The sequence below is a fragment of the Trachemys scripta genome, chromosome 1, assembly GCF_013100865.1.
Source record: "Trachemys scripta elegans isolate TJP31775 chromosome 1, CAS_Tse_1.0, whole genome shotgun sequence".
In the NCBI taxonomy this organism is placed as follows: domain Eukaryota; kingdom Metazoa; phylum Chordata; order Testudines; family Emydidae; genus Trachemys; species Trachemys scripta.
In genome coordinates this window covers 249,399,778-249,422,337 of record NC_048298.1, presented here as the reverse complement: position 1 = coordinate 249,422,337, position 22,560 = coordinate 249,399,778, and the positions used below count along the sequence as shown (strand labels likewise).

At 44.5% G+C, this 22,560-nt stretch overlaps 1 protein-coding gene across 1 annotated transcript in view; it reads left to right on the top strand.

The window, feature by feature from the left end:
• The first annotated feature begins 444 nt into the window (after positions 1-444).
• UBAC2 (UBA domain containing 2) overlaps positions 445-22,560 on the top strand; it is a 149,145-nt gene continuing 127,029 nt past the window's right edge. Inside the window, exon 1 of the mRNA XM_034758219.1 lies at positions 445-609. Coding sequence (XP_034614110.1) covers positions 579-609 — 31 coding nt within the window. The 5' untranslated portion in view covers positions 445-578. The remainder of the gene's footprint in view (positions 610-22,560) is intronic.

Here is a 22,560-nt window from a genome sequence, read left to right as displayed (position 1 = left end):
GAAGAAGTGGGCTGTAGCCCACGAAAGCTTATGCTCTAATAAATTTGTTAGTCTCCAAGGTGCCACAAGTATTCATATTAAGTATAGTTACAGCCAGCTTACCTGAATCTCTAAAAGCAGCTGACCCCCCGCCCAAAGCAAGGGTGCCCACAAAAGTACTGGGGGGGGGGTGCGATGGCAGGGGCAGCAGCGGGGAAATAGTCCCCCTCAGGGAGTAGCTGGGCGTGTGCGGGGGGGCGATCGTTAGTAAGGGGGAAACTAGCCCCAGGGCAGGGGCGATTCAGCAGCTTAACCCCAGTGCACCGGTGAGCTGCGGCGGGGACGCAGGGCGTGAGCGTCGGCCGGAGGCCGCTGGCGACTCCCGCCCTCTCCGCCTCGGGCGGCCTGCAGGGAGGCGGCGGGACCGGTAGAGGGCGCCGGGGATTCACTGACGGCCCGGTTTGGCCCATCCCGGCCGCCTTACAGCTCGTCCCCGGGACTCGCCGAGCCTCCTCGGGCTGGCTCCGGCCTCCTGGGGCTTCTCGGGAGACTCCCCGGCGGGCCGGGCCGGGCGCCGCCCCCTCCCAACGCCGTGGACCATGTTCCCCAGCACCGGCTCCAACGGGCTGTGTAAGTATCGGGAGCCCCTGGCCAGAGGGGCGGGCCCGGGGCGCTTGGGGGGCGGCGCCCTCTCTCGGGGGCGGGGGTTGCTGTGTCGGGGGCGCCGCGAGCCCCGGCCCCCGGGCAGGCAGGAGCCTCTGGGACATCTAGCGAAGGGGTCTCAGCTCTGTGTCTCGCCCCTGCCGTGGTCACTGGAGCCGCGTTTCACTCTGTGTGCGCGATCACGCGTGGTTTCCCTCTCGGCACAAACGTCGATGGAAACAGCCTCCCCTCAGAGCTACCGCTTTGAAAGCGGAGCAGAGTTTGGTTTAATTCTCCTAATCCAGTTCTCCGTTTTCCCTCCTCTCTCCTCCTGAAGTTAATTGTGTGTTACCGACCAGCTGTACCACGGTAACTCCTATGATAGGAAAACTAGCTTCCATCTAGTATTGACGTGACCTTAAAACACTGGGTGAACCATGGCTTAGCCTGTATCTATATATGCCAGACAAGCTCGGTATAAACTGCTTTTGCAACCACATTTCAGCTGTATGTAAAGGGTCTCTCAGCTTTAAAAAAACCCTTATTTCTGCAAATAAAGTAATTTACTGTTGTTCAGAGTTGACAAGGAGCTGACTGAAGAGATATCTGAGCCATTAGCAATTATCTTTGAAAAGTCATAGAAGACAGGAGAGATTCCAGAAGACTGGAAAAGGGCAAATATAGTGCCCATCTATAAACAGGGAAATAAGGAAAGATTATCTTAACTTCTGTACCTGGAAAGATAATGGAGCAAATAATTAAGCAATCAATTTGCAAACACCTAGAAGATAATAAGGTGATAAATAACAGTCAGCATGGATTTGTCTAGACCAAATCATGTCAATCCAACTTGATAGCTTTCTTTGACAAGCCTTGTGGATACGGGGGAAGTGGTAGATGTGGTATATCTTGACTTTAGTAGGGCTTTTGATACTGTCATGACCCTTCTCATAAACAAACTAGGGAAATACAATATAGATGGAGCTTCTATAAGGTGGGGTGCATAACTGGTTGGAAAATCGTTCTCAGAGAGTAGTTATCAGTGGTTCACAGTCATGCTGGAAGGGTCTAATGAGTGGGGTCCCGCAGGGATGGGTTCTGGGTCTGGTTCTGTTCAATATCTTCATCAATGATTTAGATGGCATAGAGAGTACACTTATAAAATTTGCGGACGATACCAAGCTGGGAGGGGTTGCAGGTGTTTTGGAGGATAGGATTAAAATTCAAAATGATCTGAACAACCTGGAGAAATGGTCTGAAGTAAATAAGATGAAATTCAATAAGGACAAATGCAAAGTACTCCACTTAGGAAGGAGCAATCAGTTGCACACATACAAAATGAGCAATGACTGTCGAGGAAGGAGTACTATGGAAAGGGATCTGGGGGTCATAGTGGATCACAAGCTAAATATGAGTCAACAGTGTAACGCTGTTGCAAAAAAACCCAAACATTCTGGGATGTATTACAAGGAGTATTGTAAGCAAGACGTGAGAAGTAATTCTTCCACTCTACTCTGCGCTGATTAGGCCTCAACTGGAGTATTGTGCCCAGTTCTGGGGGCCACATTTCAGCAAAGATATGGACAAATTGGAGAAAGACCAGAGAAGAGCAACAAAAATGATTAAAGGTCTAGAAAACATGACCTATGAGGGAAGACTGAAAAAATTGGATTTGTTTAGTCTGGAGAAGAAAAGACTGAGAGGGGACATAAGTTTTCAAGTACATAAAAGGTTGTTACAAGGACAAGGGAGAAAAATTGCTGCTCTTAACCTCTGAGGATAGGGTAAGAAGCAATGGGCTTAAATTGCAACAAGGGCAGTTTAGATTGGACATGAGGAAAAACTTCCTAACTGTCAGGGTGATTAAGCACTGGAATAAATTGAATCTCCATCATTGGGGATTTTTAAGAGCAGGTTGGACAAATACCTATCAGGGATGGTCTAGATAATACTTAGTCCTGCCTGAGTGCAGGGGATTGGACTAGATGACCTTTTGAGGTTCCTTCCAGTTCTATGATTCAGTGATTCTATGATATTAGAGGGGGCAGGTCTCTCAGTTTCACTCTGCATTTGACTGCACTTTGTACAATTGATTCCACAGTTTCCTCCTGTGAAATATCAGCTATTTCCAATCTTGCAGCTGACTGTACATGGGTTCAAGAGTCCACCAATAAAGAGTCCACTGCCCTGCTTAGGCAAATTCCCCTGATGTTTGTGTGAATCTTTCATGTAATAAGGAATAGAAAAATATTTTTGAAAATAGGAAAATATTATAAAAACTAGTGTAATTGGCAGGGTAATTTAGGCACAAATGTAGTCTTTGTAACTACTAACTTTTTTAAAGTGACTAGATGTCAGGTTGATGTTAGAGAGACAAGGTGGGTGAGGTAATATCTTTTATTGGACCAGCTTCTGTTGGTGAGAGAGAGAAACTTACGAACTCAAACAGAGCTTTTCTCGAACGCTTGTCTCTTTCACCAACAGAAGCTGGTCCAAGAAAAGATACTGCCTCACCCACCTTGTCTCTCTTAATATTCTGGCACCAAAACTGCTACAACACCATGTCAGGTTGATGTGTTATTTTAAACAAATTTCTATAGACATTGAAGACAATCTCCGAGCTAATGTACGTTACAAAAAATTAACTGTGTTTAAAAATGACAGTAAAGAGTTCGGTTAGCTGACACAGTGTGGATTATGACATTCCGCTCAGACAACTCCCACCTTTTCATGTTCTGTATGTGTAAATATATATCTCCTCACTATATGTTCCATTCTGTGCATCCGATGAAGTGGGCTGTAGCCCACGAAAGCTTATGCTCAAATAAATTTGTTAGTCTCTAAAATGCCACAAGTACTCCTGTTCTTTTTGCGGATACAGACTAACACGGCTGCTACTCTGAAACCTGTCATTACGCTCAGTGTAGACCAAAACAAATTATGGTCAGGACTGTGTCATCTAACTGTATTCTTTACAACCACATTAAACCATATCCAGATTTTGTAGTGAAGACAAGCCCTTAGTGTGAGCAGATAAGTACTGCAGTTGTTTTGAAGTACAGAATATATAGGTTCAGTAACTGGCATTGCAGGGTGTAGGGAAATTATTTCTCCCTGCTGATTCTATTACTGCTTTACTTATTGAAAAAATAGAAGTTGCAAATCACCGTTAGAGGGCAGACAAGGAGAGCCTTCAGATGTTGTGTGTGTGTGTGTGTATGCACGTAATCATATGCATACAAAGAAGGTGTGAGTGTATATACATGCACACGCGTTTTATGTACTTCCTAATCTGAGTTAAATTAAGAGAAGTACTATGCACATATGTTTTTCTTAGATGGTGCACGTGTTAGACTATTGATTTAGGATTGGTCTACACTTAAAAGTTTTGCTGGCATAGTTGGTTAGGAGTGTGAAAGAAATCACACTTCTAACTGACATAGCTATGCCAGCAAAAGCCCTACTATAGATGCAGTTTATACTGTCAAAGGTTTTTGTCATGTATCTTATGTCATTTGAGGGTGTAGCAAAACAACTATTTTGTTGTTATAAGCTGAGTCTCTTCTAGAAATCTTTGCCAGTATAGCTGTCTACAGTAGACAAGGTTTTACAAAAAACTATTCAATGCTTGTGATTGCTGATGGTGATGTTCTTGCATTTGTCACAACAATATAAGGTTAAATTTCTGTTTGAAATCAATTAAAGCAAAAAATAGTTATCTTTAACCAATACTTCAATGCTGAAGTTTTTAATGCACAGCTGTTAGTTATCTGATGAAGTAAAAACATTTTTAAAGAGCCCATGAGAAGTACATCAGCTAGTAAAAACACTCATATGGGTGAATAACTTTAAATCTGATGAATAAAATTCCTTCTGACTTTCTAAAGCTAAGATAATCTTGGACTGAGAATATATTAGACTCATAACTAACATTCTGGGAAAGTAGCAAGTGAATGAAAACAGGGGGTTAGAATGAAAAGGCATTCTGAACCAAAAATGGAATGTTATGCCTATGACACTATTCACATATTAAAGGAAAATCCACACTACAAATTCTGTCAGTTTAGGAATGTGGTAGTTCCCTAATGATTTGGAGTTGCCTATGTAGACGAGACTAAACCATGTATTACCATTTTACCAAATTATGTTACCACCTGTGTCTTTTTATGGCCATGGATACAATTGGGATTTGTAGAGAAAAAAGTTCACATCGGTGACATCTCTAGTGCAGTAAAGGCTCTAACAGCTTGTGGCATAGACACAGTGGTAAAAATGCCAGGAGCTGCTGGAGCCTTCTCTAGTTTAGAGTTATCACTGATGGGAATTTTTTTTTTTTTAATTCCAAGTGTATGCATGGCCATAAAAAGATTGGGATTGTAACAGTTTGGTAACGTGGCTATTCTGGTTGGTCTAGAGAACCTATTAGACCAGTTCCTTACAATCATTTTCTTGTGTAGATAGGAGACTAGAAAATGTTCTAAGAACCACACTGTAAGGTTCTGGCCTTCCCCACAAAGGACCCACTGCTACACCCAAAGTCTTTTTCAGGTGCTTTATTTCTCAAACATAGGTAAAACCCCTCACAAACACAGTTCCTCATCTCCCTCCCCCCCTCCTCCCCCTGGGCAGTAGTTCTTAGGGAATTTTCCCTTTTGCTTCTCTCAATTCCTTCTGCTTTGGGGCCTATTGCAGGATTCTCCCATAGTGTGTTAACTGAGAAACATTGCCTCCCAGTGCTCTCTCCCCGGAGATCCTTTTCTCCCAACAGGTTCCCAGGCCTCCCCTCTGTGGGGACTCTGGCAACCACTCCTAGGAAACTTCCTGCTTCTGCTGATCCTGTTCCCACTACCCAGCCTCCTGGCTTCTAACCTGTCTCCCTATTTCCAGGGAGCAAGTAGTGAGAGCCCCTTGTATACTCTCTCTGCCCCTTTCCTGACTGACTGTCAGGCATGATTTGCCCAGGTGCCTTCTCTTATAGCCCAACTGGGGCAAGTGCGGGAGTCAGCTGACAAGTCTGAAAGGGGCCAGTGTCACCCCATGACACACTCAAATACAGTTTTGGCTCATTCACATGTTATTTTAAACCATATTGGTCTGTATAAATAATGTATAATGTAATGGTTTAATAATTATTGAAATATGTTTCAAATATGTTCCCCGTAAATCTAAGTGGTTGCTCTGTGCTGCAATTTTTTATTATTTCTGTGATAGTGACAGGAAGATAATCAATGACTCTTGCTAGCGGTAATTGGTGCTTATGAATTAGTTACTTTAAACTGTTCTCTCCATCTATAACATTAGATAACTGAGTGATTCCTTTTAGATTAAAACACTAATGTGTATGTTCCTTGTATTTTAAATCCTTTCTTTTTCCTTAACTAGTTTAGGGAAAAACAGAATAAATAACAGAAGACTGCATTTATAAGGCTGTAATTCCATCCCTGGTATCTGTAGACAACATATAACATGGGTGAAGTAGCTTATGTAAAGCTTCAAAGTGAAAATACAGCCCAAGAATCCTTGGCTCTCTTATTTTTACATAATATATAGATCAAAGTCTTTAATCCCTGCCTTATTCAGGCTTACCTATGACCTTTATCCTAATATTGCATTTTTCCCCCCTCATCCCTCCCAACCTTGTCCCTCCAAGTTCACATGCTGCAGCCTCTGCCTTCTCTAGCAGAAACGTTTGATAATTAAACATCAGACAAAATTGTGCGGCAAATCATAGGGTGAGCATGAAGAGAATTCAATTTTTAGAAAGTAGCGTGCTAAAAAATGTTATTTTTTTTTCCCAACATAAGCCCTGGTCATATACAATAATGCAATCAGAATAGCAAACTTTTAATAAAAGGAAAAGAGTTGTGACAGAAAACCATCAAATGTGGTGGAATGGATAAATTAATATCCATTTAAAACAAATGACGATTACATTCATATGTCTGTCAAAATCCATTGTTTTAAATCTAAATTGAAGACTTTATCTTGTGGATTGTTGATTGTGCTTTAAGGAGGTTGCTTGATTTTTGTATTTATTCCTGTCATTGTAAATGTTCATGGGAATGGCATTCGTAATTAGTTCTTACTTATATTGAATTTCACATCCCAATGCCTCTGGGTGCCTAACAAAAGGTAATTTAAAAATAATAAAATTCAAATAAAATATAACAAATTAAATGCTCTGTTAAAAGTTAAACTACTAATAAACACTCCAAATATTTAAAATGACCAATTCAGTCATCAAGAAGAGGAGATAATGATGAGTGTGAATTTGAATGGGCAGTTGCTGCTGAACTGTAAGCTGCCCACATGCTGTTTCCAAGTAAGCTTGGGATGTAGATTCTATAGGTTTTCTTGGTGATATGGAAGGAAAAGCAGTTAAAATTTGTTTGAGAGAATCTGTTGCTGAGAGCATTACGAAAGTCTCAGATATTTCTGGTGGCTAAACTGAAGAGCTTGAGTACATTTCCTAAAAGCAAAAAAAAAAACAAGGAGTCCTTGTGGCACCTTAGAGACTAACAAATTTATTTGTGCATAAGCTTTTGTGGACTAGAACCCACTTCATCAGACGTATGAAGTAAAAGATACAGGATGCATCTGATGAAGTGGGTTCTAGCCCACGAAAGCTTATGCACAAATACATTTGTTAGTCTATAAGGTGCGACAAGGACTCCTCATTTTTTTTTTTTTTTTTTGCTGATACAGACTAACACGGCTACCACTGAAACCTATTTCCTAAAAGAGATCAGTTGATTCCGTCCCTAAGAAGTGATCAGTTGTATGATTAATCTACCTTGACTGCCAGGCACAGAGTGGTTGCATTTTCAAATATCTAGACCAGGCATAGAGTAAGGTAAGGAAATGGTGATTGTAGCTCAACCTGAATTACTGTATTATGGGGCAGATCTTGTCACACTATAGTTAAGATGGAGCCAAGCTTTCTGTGTAAGAGGCATTTTTTAAAAAAAATCCATGTGAGTATTGTGATTGTCTTGAAAATTGTTGTGCACCACTGGGGCCATGGGTAAGGTTAGTGGGGCGAATTTGAGGTCATTTGACAAAGGGGTTCCTAAGATACAGGACCTGTTGCTAAAAGTCTCAGATATTTTTGGTGTTCCCAGATCCTTTGAACCTTTTCCTAAAGGTTCCTACTGGAACATCACCTGCACTTACCCCCAAGTGAGCCCTGTAGTGCTCTGACATGTGTGCTACCAGGCTGCTAAAAATCCCCACAGCTAGAATAGATTGTTGTTCTTTGCTACTTGCACAACACACACAAAGCTGAGGCAGCTATGCAAATAATAAAATCCCCCTAAACCTAAAACATCAGGTTATTGCTTGATTTAATATTACTTCATATTTTGTTCAGTACTACCAGGAAGCTAGTGTGGAACATGTTAGACCCCATGTTTCCTGCAGTGCATGCCAATAGTAAGAAAATGATATGTTCTGTGGTTGGAGACAAAGAGGGGGATGCCTAGATGAGTTTCTGTGTGTTGGCTGAATTTAGCTCTGTTCCATTTTCCATTGAAAAAAATGTCTTTAATAACAAAATGCTAAGGGTTCTGCTTTCTTCTTTTTTTTTTTTTTTTTAAATGGCGCCTCCCTCAGCTCCTTACCAATTTAATCCTGCCACTTGGTAGCCTTGGTTGTAGTCTACAACTTTCTAAACAAGGAACAAATGGGAGGGGACTTGCTTCTAAATTTGGCAGTATCTTTTAAAGAATGGATAAAAATGATCACCTCTTCAGGAGCCAAATCTGTTGCCTCTGCAGGACTCCCAAGTAGAGCTGATCAGAAATTTTCCAATGAAACATAGTATAATTGGAAAATGCCCATTTGTTATAGTTATGGATACGATTTTCTCGTATATTTGCCGCATCTTTCTTTTGTCTAACTTCAGTTTGAAAGCTGGGTGTCGAACTCAAGCCGTCACTTGATGAATTATCCTTTTCTTCTCTTTCTCTGGGTAATTTTATTAAGAATTTATCCATTGTTGATTATTACTGGTCCTACAAATCAAGAATTTGTTGCTGGGATAAAATGAAGCTACAACACACCGGTGCCATAAGATTACAAGAGCCAAATAAAAGTGGAAAGTCAGAAGCAGCACTCGCCTGCTTCAATATATTATATTTTGTTGTACCCTTATATAACCAATTATATACTTTAAAGGGTGTAAAATAATCAAGTATTGTGCTAAACATGATCATACCCAAAACTGACTGCCAAATTTAAGTTGTATGTTTTTTCCCTCAGGTGAGGGCTCTGGGGTGGGGCTGGGGATGAGGGGCTCACAGTGCAGGAGGGGGCTCGGGGCTGGTGCGGGGGGTGGGGGTTTGGGGGGGGGGGGGGGCCAGGGATGAGGAGCTTGGGGTTTAGACAGGCTGCTCTGGGGCTAGGGCCATAGAGGAAGACTCCCCCCAACCCTCTCCCAGCCGGCATCAGCGAGCTCTGGGGGGAGGGACCACCCCCCCCAGCAGCACACTCACCTTGCATCGCTGTCACTGCATGTGCTCCTAGAGCCCCTCTCAGGTCTAGGAAGTCCCCTTGCCTCCCCTGTGGTCAGGGGAGGGGGGGCTGCCATCACTTGTGGCCTCCTCCCCTGCTGCTGCCCCTCACGGGGGATGGGGCTGCCCCTTGTGCAGAGTGGGTCAGGAGTGGTCCCTCCTCAGGTGCAGCAGCAGCCAGCTGCCTCAGCCTGCCACCAGCGCTGCTTTTGTGCTGTAGCCTCGCCTTAGGCAGCACAACGCTGGCAGCGCAGGCGAGGGAGAGCAGCGCAGAGCGTCAAGGCAGCGACCTGCTTTCAATCAGGCAGGGATGCTCCGGGGGCTGAGGGATGCTCTGGGCAGGGCCTGGGGAGAGACCCGGCTCCAAACATTGGTGGAGCCCGGGCACCATGGGCCCATATAACTCGCAGCCCCTGCGTTCATACTGGACATTCACATGGCAAAAAGCATTCTACAGCTTCTTCTTCGAATACTAGCCTTACCTTACTTCTATATTTGGGAGACCTTGACTCCCAGATATACTTGTTTATTTAGATGGAATGCTGTGCAGTGTTTCAGAGCCATTGTCTAGACCAGATTCTTGGGGAAGGGGATGTTGTTTTTGTTTTATTTTTAGCCTTTAATTCGTTGCTTCACATTTCTTTTTTGTTTAACTTTTATTGGTGGGTTGGAAAAAAAAGTACATGGATTTTCTTAGTAATTGACATTAGTGCTAATTGATGAACTTACTGGCTGAGAGAGCGGTGGTATGCCATAGGAGCAGCAGAATTGAGTCATAGGCCGTGTCTACACTACAAACGTTGGTTGATGGAAGTTACATTGGTTTACAGCTGCTGCAGTTTGTATACCACTCAGGTGTGTGCATACTTGGCTGCTTGCATTGGAGCTGTGTGTAATCACCAGGAATGTTTGTGTGCTAAGTGCAGTGGACCACGGATAGATATCACAGTGTGCCACATGCCACCATCCATTGCAATACCTTTTGGGACATTTTTGCATTGTTGTGTAGGTTAGTAACGACTCGCCCTGGGATCCCTAGGAGCTAAGGATCAAGTTCTCAGCATGCAACTTCCTCTGTCCCATAATGGAATCCATATTCCATAATTTTCATGCTATTTTTTTAAAAATCTCACAAACCCATGTGGGGCTTTTTGGCCTCTGATAGGGGTATGGCGCTCACGTAACTCTGCACTATTCTCAAGAATGCTGCAAATACAAGATGAATGATCTACAGTATTTGCAGACCTGCAGGAAGTACTGCAACAACCAGGTTCATGAGCGTTTCTTTGAAGATAGCAAAGAACAATTCAAGAGTGCTAGTGTTATTCAAGGAGCAGTTGCAGATGGTGGAACACAGCTTCTAGGCTTGAGAAATGAGCACTGACCAGTGGGATCACATTGTAATACAGGTTTGGCATGACAAGTAGTGGCTTCAGAACTTTCAGATGCGAAAGGCCACATTCCTTAATCTGTGTGACAAGCTTGCCCCAGCCCTCCAGTGCAGGGACATCAGAATGAGAGCTGCACCGACTGTGGAGAGGCAAGTGGCGATAGCAGTCTGGAAGCATGCAATGCCACGTTGCTACCACTCTGAGAAATAATTTTGGAGTTGGAAAATCTACACTGGGGGCTGCTGACATAGAAGTGTGTAGGGCTGCTAATCGTCTCTCGCTATGCAGGACTGTGAATCTCGGCAGTGTGCAGGATATAATGGATGGATTTGCAGGAGTGGGGTGTGACGGTACCTCCCATAAGGCTTTATGGAAATATGCATATATTTGTATATATATAACATAACTAGAATGTGTATATGTCATGTAACATATCTCTGTAAAGGTTATGATCTACTGAATCTATTAATCCTATTTGTATGCATGCATGCATCATTTTTGTATTCAAAGTTATGAATCTTGGCTGCATACTTGTTTGATTCTAAGTAGGCTGTAGTGAAGCAGTTGGTCAGCTTCCTGAGAAAAGACTATTCTCAGTAAGTGCCCAGTCTGGAAACACTTAAGCCAACAATGAACTTGGAGACACCAATACACATCTGGGCTTTCCCAGGAATGTGGGTTGGCTGGTAAGGAACTCAGTCATGCATGGACATGTGACTTGCTCAGGTGACTCCAAAGCTCCATCTTGGAGCTGGACTTTGCATAGGAGAGGGGAGGGGATCTCCATCCACAAGAGAAAGTCTATTTAAACCCGTGGGAGACCCCTCCATTTTGTCTTCAGCTGGCTAAAGAGAGACCCTCTCCGCCCCCCAGGATACTTGGAAGAAACTGGAACAAAGGACAGTAACTACAGGGGGTGTGAGTGATTGCTGAACCCAGGCTAAAAAGAGATTAGTCTGTAAAAGGGAGCCTTCTGGAACTGGTGAGGATTTTATCTGTATTCAGTTTGATTAGACATAGATTTGCGTGTTTTAGTTTATTTTGCTTGGTGACTTGCTTTGTTCTGTCTGTTACTACTTGGAACCACTTAAATCCTACTTTCTGTATTTAATAAAATCACTTTATACTTATTAATTAACTCAGAGTATGTGTTAATACCTGGATGGGCAAACAGCTGTGCGTATCTCTCTATCAGTGTTACAGAGGGCAAACAATTTATGAGTTTACCCCGTATAAGCTTTATACAGGGTAAAATGGATTTATTTGGGTTTAGACCCCATTGGGAGTTGGGCATCTGAGTGTTAAAGACAAGAACACTTCTGTTAGCTGCTTTCAGGTAAACCTGCAGCGGTTAGGGGACGTGATTCAGACCTGAGTCTGGGTTTGCAGCAGGCTAGCGAGCCTGGCTCAATCCAGGCAAGGAACTGAAGTCCTAAACTGATGGGGCAGGAAAGCAGGGGCAGAAGTAGTCTGGGCACATCAGGTGGCAGCTCCCAGGGGGTTTCTGTGATCCAACCCGTCACATGGGGTTCCTGAACTGCGGTGGGGCGATAGATGGCACACACATCCTTATTTTGGCATTAGCCCACCTTGCCACAGAGGGCTACTGTTCTATGGTTATGCAAGCATTGGTGGATCACTGGGGACGCTTAACTGATAACAATGTGGGCTGATCAGGGAAGACGTTCGGAAAGCTGCAAGCAGAGACATTCTTTCCTGACCAGCAGATTTGCATTGGCAATACTGAAATGCCAATAGTGATTCTGAGGCATCAGGCGTATCACTTGTTCCCCTGGCTCATGAAGCTGGATACTGGCTACCTCGACAGCCGCAAAGAAAGATTCAACTACTGTCTCAGCAGGTGCAGAATGACAGTTGAATGTGCTTTTGGTACGCTGAAGGGACACTGGCAGTGCTTACTGACTAGACTGGATTTCACTGAGAAGAACAGCCCAGTGATTATAGCTGCCTGTTGTGTCCTGCATAATATCTGAGGCAAAGGGGGAAAAGCTGCCACCAGACTGGAGGTTGAGCAGCTGTGTGACTTTGAACAGCCAGACACTAGTGCTGTTACACGAGCCCAACATGGAGCTATGTGGTTGAGACAGGCTTTGAAAGAGCATTTTTAACAGTCAACCACAGTAATGTTCTCTGCTGCTTTGATGGATTTGTTTGTCTGGGGCAATCTACAATATATATTTGTGAGGCTTTGTCTGCTGGTATCTGTTCTGTTGGGCCTGGAGCTTTGGGCATTTCTATGAATTGTGTGGTGCTTGCTGTACATTTATAAATATGGCTGAGTGTTTTCATGAAACTATGAATTCTGTGGTGCTTGGTGTGCATTTAGCTGTTTGCCTTGACAATCACTCTGCATTCTGCAATATTTGTTGTGAACTAATAAAGATAATTTGATTATCCCCAAAATAGAACTTGGAGTACAGAAAAACAGTGTAGAAAATCCATGTGCAAAAACCCCCACATGCAATGTTATACAAATTTTTAGCATAACTTAACAGTGAAAATTTTAAAATTAGAAAGTAAGGGTTTATGTCTGTTTGGCGTATGTGTAGCCACAACGGACTACGTTTGTTTTCTCAATCGTGGTTCTCATAGGTCTGTGTATGTGAAGCTGTGGTTTTCCTTGCTGTCCCCTGGCGTGGAGTGGTGGGGGCAGTGGGGGTGTCCCATGTATGCCCGCAGAACAGCTGACCCTGATGAGGAGAAAGAAGAGGACTAGGAATGACATGGTCTGCAAGCCAGTACTGCAGCAGATGATGAACCAAGGGCTACAAGGGCCAATATGACTGACAGCGTGGAGAACAACAGAGGACAGGAAAAAGGCAGTGCTAACAGGACAAGCAGTAGAAAATACAAGAGGACATGAAGGTTCTTCTTAGGCAGCAATTCCAAATGCTGCAGACCCTGGTTGACGTACAGGATCAAAAGTCCCAGACTCTCCACTCATTGCAGTCTTTGGAGAACTCCATGTTCGCTGCTCACTACTTCCCACAACATACCATGTGGCATCACAGGTCAAAGATGCCATGCCAGAAGCTGCTGATAAAAACAGACCATTGTCCCATGGATTTACAGTCACATGGGAATTCCCTTCCCCTTTATGTGTCTTCGCGTGATGGGTCTGTTTAGACTTTGGCGGAGTCTTGAACAGGCACTGGCTCATGGCATGACTGGGGTTCCCTGCCACGTCCTCTTTGTCCCCTTCCTCCTTATTCTTGCTGTTCCTGGCAGGGGTGTCATGCTGTTCCTCTGAGGTATCCAGAATCTGTATGGTATTGTTGGGGTCTCCACCAAGTATGGCAAGCAGTCGGTTGTAAAAGTGGCATGTCTGTGGTGCAGCATCATATCTGTTGTGTTTCCTGGCCTTGTGTTATTCCTCACAAAGTTTTTTCGCTTGCACGTAGCGTTGCTGCTGCTGATTCCTGTCGTATTCCTTTGCATGGGAGATACAGGCAATCTACTCATAGATGTCTACATTTCTACGGCTGGCCCGTAGCTATGCCTGCACAGCCTCTTCTCCCCACAGGTCCAGGAAAGTCAGTATTTCCCATCTACTCCAGGCAGGAGAACATGGGGTTCCTCTCTGAGTGTGTGGAGGCAGTATAGTCAGTTGAGTAGGTGCACACAACATAAATGAGCTGCTAGGTGTGCTTGCTGAGGTAGGCAGTCAAGAAAAGGTTGCAAAAACACTTGGGGTTTTCAAGGTGTGGGGTGGCTTCTGGCCTCTGTGACTCCAGGGCAATAGAGTTTAAAATTGTGTCCAGAGAAGTCTGTCACAGTGTTGCCGGCACAGAGGGCCTGAGGACAGCAACAGCGGGGTTCGTTGCCCGGTTTGCTTCGCGCCAATGAATGCACCAGGGTGGAGAAGCAAACAAAGTTTATTTGAGATCTCAAAGCGGTGCAAGGAGACTGGCATGTCTCAGATCAAGCACACCACCATAAGCAGTTTTTCTCTTTCATTTCACAGCTAAGTTCCTCCCTCTTCCCCGCCTTCTCCCCCCCCATTTCCCCTCCCTTCTCTCTTCCCCCCTCTCGATTCCCCCTCCCTTCTTCTACAAAAACCACGTTTATACATTTAAGCAGTTAAATCGTTTTGGCGGCTACAAATCTAGCTCGTTAGTACCACTTCTCTAAACCGTTATCTGGTCCTGTTTCCCTTTGATTTATTATCTCCCATTCAGCCAGGCCTCATTGTTACCGCTTGGTACCAGTATGAGTGGGGTTGCAATTGATAACTGCCTGTTACACATTCCAATTTCTGCCCCTGGCTTTTGAGGTCAATTAGAGTTAAACATGGAGGAACTTTGGTTCATTTAGGCCTAGTGCAGGAAGGCTTCATCAACACTCATGGTCTTCCACCCTCCCGAGTTACCTAGGGTTATGCCTAGTGACACCAACAACAGGGAATGAGGCATTGTGGGATAGATGTTGAAGACCGCTAGGGTCGACACAGGTCATGCAATGTCTACACTCACACTACATCAAGCTAAGTAGGTCAGTCATGGCTTTACACCGTTTGGGGAGGTGGTTTTATTATATTGCTGTAACGTGGCACTTACGTTGGCCAGAGACAAATTAAAGTGTAGACATGTACAAATAGGTCAATGCCAGGCGACTTACATCGACTTCACTTTGTATTGTAGGCCAGGCCTGAGACTGTTGTTTCACCAATTTCCCCTAAACAGTCATCGTTAAAACCTTCACAGGTGGTCTGCTCCCAGTAAAGGAAGTAGGTCCAACTACCCTATGCCAGGACAGGTGCTCACATTTGGCCAGTTAAGGCAGGGCAGCACTGAGGGGCTATAAAAGTTTGGGGAGAGGTCCAGTGAGAGAGTGTCCTGCTGAGTCAGTCAGAAGACTAGAGCAGGTCTGTGGGATAAGCTGCCAAGTGCAGAAAGCTCTCTGCAGGCCTTCCCTGGTAAGAGGGAGGAATTGACTAGAAGACTATATTTTTGGGACCTGGGAGAAGGCTGAAGGCAGAACAGCAAGAGCCATTTGCTGGCTGGCATCCCCATGCCAGAGAGCTGGAGAGGGTTGAAGGCAGAAACAGTAGTAAAAGGAGATGCAGGCTAGCTCTGTAAACTAGAGAGCTGGAGCCAAGGGCCAGAGAGGGCTGAAGACAGTGGAACAACAGTGGCGCTTACTTGCTATCAGTCCAGGGCTGGAGTGTAGGACCCAGAGGAATAGTGGTGAGTGAGGGATGCTTCCTTGGCAAGGATGATCTCCCAGTAGAGAGGCTGTGGGGTTTCCTGCTGGGAAGATGGTTGCACTCCAGTTGGAAGGGCTGTGGTAGCTCTCCTAGTGCAAGGACAGAGGAGAGCTACACTAGAGAGTGGGGTGTTGTGAGGAATGCTGGGGCTGTATGTTGCATGTACTGTTTGGAATATGCTGGTGGAAATCTGGACTATGATTGTGGGACTTTTGTTATGATATATGTGCATGGGACTTCATAATAAATGAACCCTACAAGGGCAATATTTGTACTTGGGAGGACCCTGCACTATTTCTGGGGACTCTGAAGGAGGGAAACTGAGGTAGGCATGCTTGTCATGGCATGGTCTGCCACTCAAAGGCATTCCAGTCAGGCCTGCCCTTTGACAAGGATATTTGGTTATAAACCCACATGCTGCTAAATGGCAGGGCAATATATACTGCCACTGTCCGGCTGGTTCTCTAACATTTTCAGTAAACTTGTAAAATGGTTAATCTAGAAGTGTTTGTCTTTCTCAATAGTTTACTTGGACCAGGCAATGATGACATTTTGAGGACTTTACAGAGAGCTGAGGTTACTGTTATTCATGTGACTTTCCCTGTGGGTGCCTGTCACATTTACGGGTTAGTTGCTACTGTGGTTTTTTCAGTTTGTGACATCTATAAAAATAACTAAATGCTTGTTTCCTCTATGGTAAGGTTTGAAAAGTCTGAAGTGAAACCTAAATGGAGAGCATTAGTAAAAATATTTAGCTACACTTCATGCAGATAATAAACACATTCTGAAAGTTACTTTTGTGGCACATTCAAGGGCATAGTCATTTGATAGTAAAATACTTAATGTGCATTAACTTCATTATAAAAATAGTTTGCCATTATGGAAACTTCTTTCTTGACAGTTTTTAGTTCCTTTCTGCACTACATATTACATTGAACTGTGAAAAGGTGTTAAAATTTGCTTTAAACTCACAAAATTATTGAAATTCAAAGACAAATATCAAATCATTACAGGAAAATATAAATCACAATGGGAGACCACCTTTAACTACTGTCCAGCCAGCTATCTATCAGTTGTTACCTAGATGTTTGGTAACATCAACTTAACCGTAAATTGTTACAGGGTTTTGAGAACTTTTCTAATGTTTTTAAACTCATAAAGTAATCTAAGTATTCATTGTTAAAGATTAGCTCACTGGTATCAAAATGATAGGTGGGTGTTTTTAGGTAATGGTTAAGGAATGTCTTCCATTTTGACTAATTGTTGTTGTTCATGTTTGATCCTTGCTTTTGCCTAGCTTTCTGTTTCACATTACAACGTATTTTTAAGAATAAGATATTGTTTGTGTCTCCCTGTGACATAAAATCTGTTTCACTATGTTCTTTTGCATGATGTTTTCTCTCTTTTCCTTCTCTCTTCTCAAATTAAAATGATTGGCAGGAAAAGAGAAACACTGTCCTTTTTCCAAAAGTGGCCACTACAAGATAATTCGTAATGAAAAAAGCTAGTATGAAAGATCAGTGTTAGTAAGTTAAGAAGTCATATTTGTAATAAAGTAGAATTAATATTGATAGAATGAATTATATATAAGCTCTCTCTTAAATCTCTGATGCCAAATGGAGGAGGAGCTGTATCAGGTTTCACCTCTAGCCAACATAAGTAACATGCAACAACACTTAATGATATCATCGACTGGCTGACACTCAAAGGCTATGTATGAAGTTCATGACTAAAGGATATAGGAAGAACCATGCTCTTGATAGTAGTCACATATATGCAGTACAGTGGAACAGATTGCATATAATTTGGGGTTCTTCCTTTCCTTGAGGTTCATTTTAGAACTATTCTGGATTTATGTGCTTAATGTACATTTTTTTTCCTCCATGTGTGCTACCTGTGCAGAGGAAGGAGATCATCTGTACCAGGGGTTCTCAACCTTCTTCTCTCCGAGGCCCCCCATGACATACTATAAAAACTCCATGGCCCGGTGCGGGGGCCTTTGGTGGCAGGGGCCTAGGGCAAAGGCATAATTTAACTTCTATTTTGGGGGGGCTGGGGCCAGTGGGTCTCGAGCCACCTCCATATGGTGGGGTCCAGAGAGGGAGTGCCACCTCCACCCCGTGACTCAACTCAGAAGGCCACCCAGACTGTCTGGGTTGGGGGGAGGGCACACAATCAAAAATTATAACTCAAAGGTGGGGAGCTTAGCTCAAAAAGTTTGAAAACAGCTTAGGGTACAGGGAGGAGGTAGCTAGGGGCTGTGTGCGGGCAGGAGGGTAGCTCAGGGTGCAGGGAGTCAGGTAGCTAGAAGCTGTGTGCAGGCATGGGGGTAGCACAGAGTGTAGGGAGAGGGGCTTTAGGGGCTGTGTGCTGGGAGGATTCCCCTGTGGTCCCTGTTCCCAGAGGGGTCTGTCAGCCACGGAGCTGGGTCTCCCCACCTGGGGCGCTCTTACCAGCTGCCTCTGCGGGAGCAAAGGGGGCTGGGAACTGAAGAGCAGCTTCAACCTGGGGCACCAGCAGGAGAGGAGGGAACACTGCTGCTGCCTGCTCCCTGGCACCAGCCAGAGCAGCAGCTGCCCCACACTGTCCGGCTCAGGCTTCCCGCCTCCAACCTGGCCAGGGGGCAGGGAGGTATGGAGCTGCCCCTGGACTGCTCTGCACTTGCGCTGCAGTTTTGGGGGGGATGCCCTCCATGTCCCCAACTCTGTCCATGGGCTCAGAGCTTCTTCCCCACAGAGAGCACCAGGGCTTGGGGCTCTGAGATTCAGCCCCGCACCTCCCAGTTTCAGCCCCGCGAGGGCACTGGGGATCGAGGCTTCAGCCTTATGCCTCCCGGGTTGAGCCCCATGTGGGGAGACTGGGGATCGGGGCTTCAGCCCTGCGCCTCCCGGCTTCAGCCCCATGCGGGAGGGGAGGGCGATGCCAGGGATCCAGGGTTCAGCCGCAGGGACCCGCAGCCCCTTTGAAAGGGCTCGCAGACCCCCAGGGGTTTGGACCCCCGGTTGAGAACCACTGGTCTGTACTATCGTCTTCCCCACTCATCACCATGCTCTCTTTCTAGATATGCACCTTTCTAGTGTGCAGCAGGTGTTGTAGCTTGGGGCATTCTCACAGTGGATCCATCTTGGTGCATACTAGACATTTTTCAGGATATATTGGTATATTCTTTCTCCCCCCTCTCTTATTTAGTAATTTAATAGGGGCCATGTCATTCCTTCCATTTGAAGTCTTTCTCCCCCACACCTTCTCTGCCTCATTCCCCTTGTCCTGGCTGGGCCTGACAGTGGGTGCGAGATTCCTCCCATTCACAGCCCCATCTCTCAGGGCAGCGGTTGGGGATCGGAGAAGGATGTGCCTCACGTAAAGGGTAATGGTAGAGGGGAATGGGGCAGCAGCGACCCCCAGCCCTGGGAAGGGCAGAGATCCTACATGTATGAACCAAGATCTGGGGGATCTTTACCCCCTGTGTGTGAACTGAGATTTGGCCCTGCCCTTCTGTAGGGATAGTTTGAGCCCTTCCAGCTGCCCTGCATGTGTGAGACAGGATACTAAAAGCCCAATGGAAGGGGAATGACAATGCCCACTGAGATGAATGGGAGACTCAGATGTCTCAGAGTTATTGTTTCAGGCTGTATCCATCTCCATCATGTGTTCTCATTTAGCTGAGAATAGCTCACTGAATGTTCCCTTCACACCTCTGTGAGCCTCTTTTGTCTCAAATGGATGTGTACAGACCTGTTCCGGACACTAGGCCCTGATCTGGACGAGAGACAATGCTCCACTCTCCTGTTCCTTCCTCCCTCTAGCTGGTAGATGCCCTCCTCACAACCCCAAGACCCCTCTAAATTTACCAGGGGCAGGTAGGGTCAAGTAGGAGCGTGGAGTTGGTGGTGTGTATGGAGGGTTCTAAGTGGGGTGGGGGTGGTCCGATCAATGGCATGATGAAGGGAATATTAGAGGAGTCGAGGTAGTGCTAGGAGAGTCTGAGCAGTTGAAGATAATACATGAGGGGTCAGAGCAGTGGAATCTGCGGTGAGTAGGAGGGGGTCTGAGTTGTGCAGTAGGAGTTGGTCAGGTTCACCTCTGTCCCCCAAAAGTCCCCACATCCACGCCTCTCCATGTCTGTCCCCTGCCCACCAAAAATGTCCCCACTGACTTCATGCTAATCCTTGTGCTGTTCTTGAATCCTCCCCACAGCTCTTCAACCTGCATGCCCTGTGCTGTTGCCTGCCTCTTCCTGGGGAGGATGGTTGAGGGGGAAGAACTAGTGTGTGGTGGACATACAGAGAAATGGGAGACAAGGAGATGATGCAAAGGCACGGAAGAGATGGCCATGTAGCCAGTGCATTCTGTGGGTGGGGTAATCCTTGCTGAGGAGCCAGAGGCAGTGGAGGGGGAGAGCTGGACTGTAGTATGTGGGAAGATGCTGAGAAACTTTTTTTTTTTTTTTTTAAATCAAGGAAATTAAATGCCCCAAACCTTCATTAACACAGAGTTAAGGTTGCCTGGTGGCACCTCTTGTCCTTCCAGAATGTGGAGAGGGCTAAACTTAAACCTCTGAAAACCAGAAAATGAAAAGTTGCAGTACACGCCACAGTGCATCCTTAATTTTGTCCTAATCACATATTAGCAATGTACTGTTGCAGATGCTACAGAACACTCAGAGACTGGAACATGTGAGCACTGTAGGATAAAGTTGAACAACACCTCTTTGCTTGAGCAAAACTTGAGTTTAGGTCAGGCGTAACAAACAGGAGCTGCCTACACTCAAACACTGTGCCCACTCCACACAAACCTCCTCAGACTTGCTATATCTTATCGTCCCTTTACTCTTGTGAACCTCTGCGCTCACTCGCTGACTCGCTCGCTCTCTTTCATCGCAGATCATCTTTGCAGATACAGAGTAGTACAGTGTCGCCATTCATTCCTGTCCATGGCTTGTTCCTTCATTAAACCCAGCCTGGTTGTGTCCCTGTGTATGATGTCCTGCAGTGTAGTAGGTCAGACTGATCTTGGTTATGTTTGCATTATTTTCGTTGTGATTATTCCATCACCTGTTGTTTTCAACAGTCTCTGCATCATCATAATCTTTTAGACTTATAGCCAGTCCTGTACTCTGATTTCACATCCTACTGTCCTTTTAACTTCTTGGTTTGTTTTAAAAATCATTCCATTTTACACCTGCCAGGTTTTGAAAAACTCTCGTCTGTACTGCCTCCAACCTTTTGTCTTTTTAATTTAATGCAGTTGCTTCCACCACTTCTCTTGGTAGCTTAACCTGTGCATCACCCTTATTTAACCCAGTGGCTATTGCCAGTTTATGGTAGCCAGAATTAAGTTTGTGTTGTGGGGGTACTTTAAGTCTTTTGCTAATTTTCAAAAGGTCAGCCACTCTCCGTTCTGGAAAGGCATGAGGCACTACTGGGCAACCTTAATTCTGTGTTATGATGTTTTTGGGTAATTATAGTATCAATTCCCTTTTTAAAGCATTTATAATGGGATTTTTTATTTAAATGAAATATTTTATGTAATTTCTGTAAACCATGGTACAGTGCAAAAATAAAACACTCTATCTGCTTCAAACAACAACAAAATGTCTGTCCTACTTGTTGTGGATTGTACATGGTAAGATAGGAAGATGTGTTTCATATTGCTTGTTAGGCAGATAAATACATAGAATGGGATTGTTGTAGACACATTGGCACAGTGGTTTAATAATCTTCAAATTACTAATTCGGGGAGAGATTAGTAAAAGTACAAGTGGCAAGTAACCATTGTAGTATTAATTTAATTGGAATATATAGGCCCAAAGAGTCAAAGGTGTTAAAAAGATCCTGTCATTGTCCAGTGTTAAACAAGGTGTGGGGTTTGGTATACAGAAAACTCAACTTGCTTAGAACCATAGCAAACAGACCATTAGAAATCTTTTAAACACTTTAATAAAGATACAGAAAAGAAGGAAAAACAGTTAAAGCATTGGACATGTAAAATATTAAATAAGACTTTCATTTTAACAACATCCCTTGTTCCCTTTTCCTTTAGCTGACAAGAATATTTAGAAGGGGGGGAAAAAACCTTGCTTAACAATCTCTTGGATGGTATTAAAGATGCTAATAAAGACATCCTTTTGGGGAAAAGAGAAAATTAGCAGAGCTGGGCTGGAGCCTTTGTTGGCGGTGATGGTGTTAAAGTCTGATCCCATTTCCTAGAAGACAAATCAAGACAAACATGTACAAAAGGGGAGAGAAAAGAACAGCAGAGAGAAAATGCAGCTTCTGCCTGGTGGTGACTCTCACTTGCAACCTCACTGCTGGAAAAACGCAGGCACAGGACATGATCTTTTCAGCCATTCAGAGATATGACAAACTCACTCCAGCATCAAGCTATTTAGGGCATTGCTTTTAGCTGCCTCTTCTGGCCATAGGTTTTCAGAATATACAGTGTTAGGCAGCTAAGCTAGATTCTTATTAATCAGAAGACAAAAGGAGAGAGGAAAGAAAATAAATTAAGTGAGGAAGGAAAAGGATACATGGAATATGGGGAAGAGAGAGAAACTTGCACATCCCACATAGTGTTTGGGGTAGAGCTGGAGCTGGTAGATGGGATGGTATCATTATGGTCCTTCTTTCTGGTCTGGGTTCAGTCAGAACATCTTTCAGGACCAGGATTAAGAATGGCCAGGGTGGTAACCATGATGGTGAACTCGCTCCAGTAGCCAAATTTTCTCCCAAAGTCTCTTTCTTTAATGACCCCATAAAGGAATGATGGGTGTAATAGCCCTTCCCCTCATTATGTTGGCCACCATTTAGGC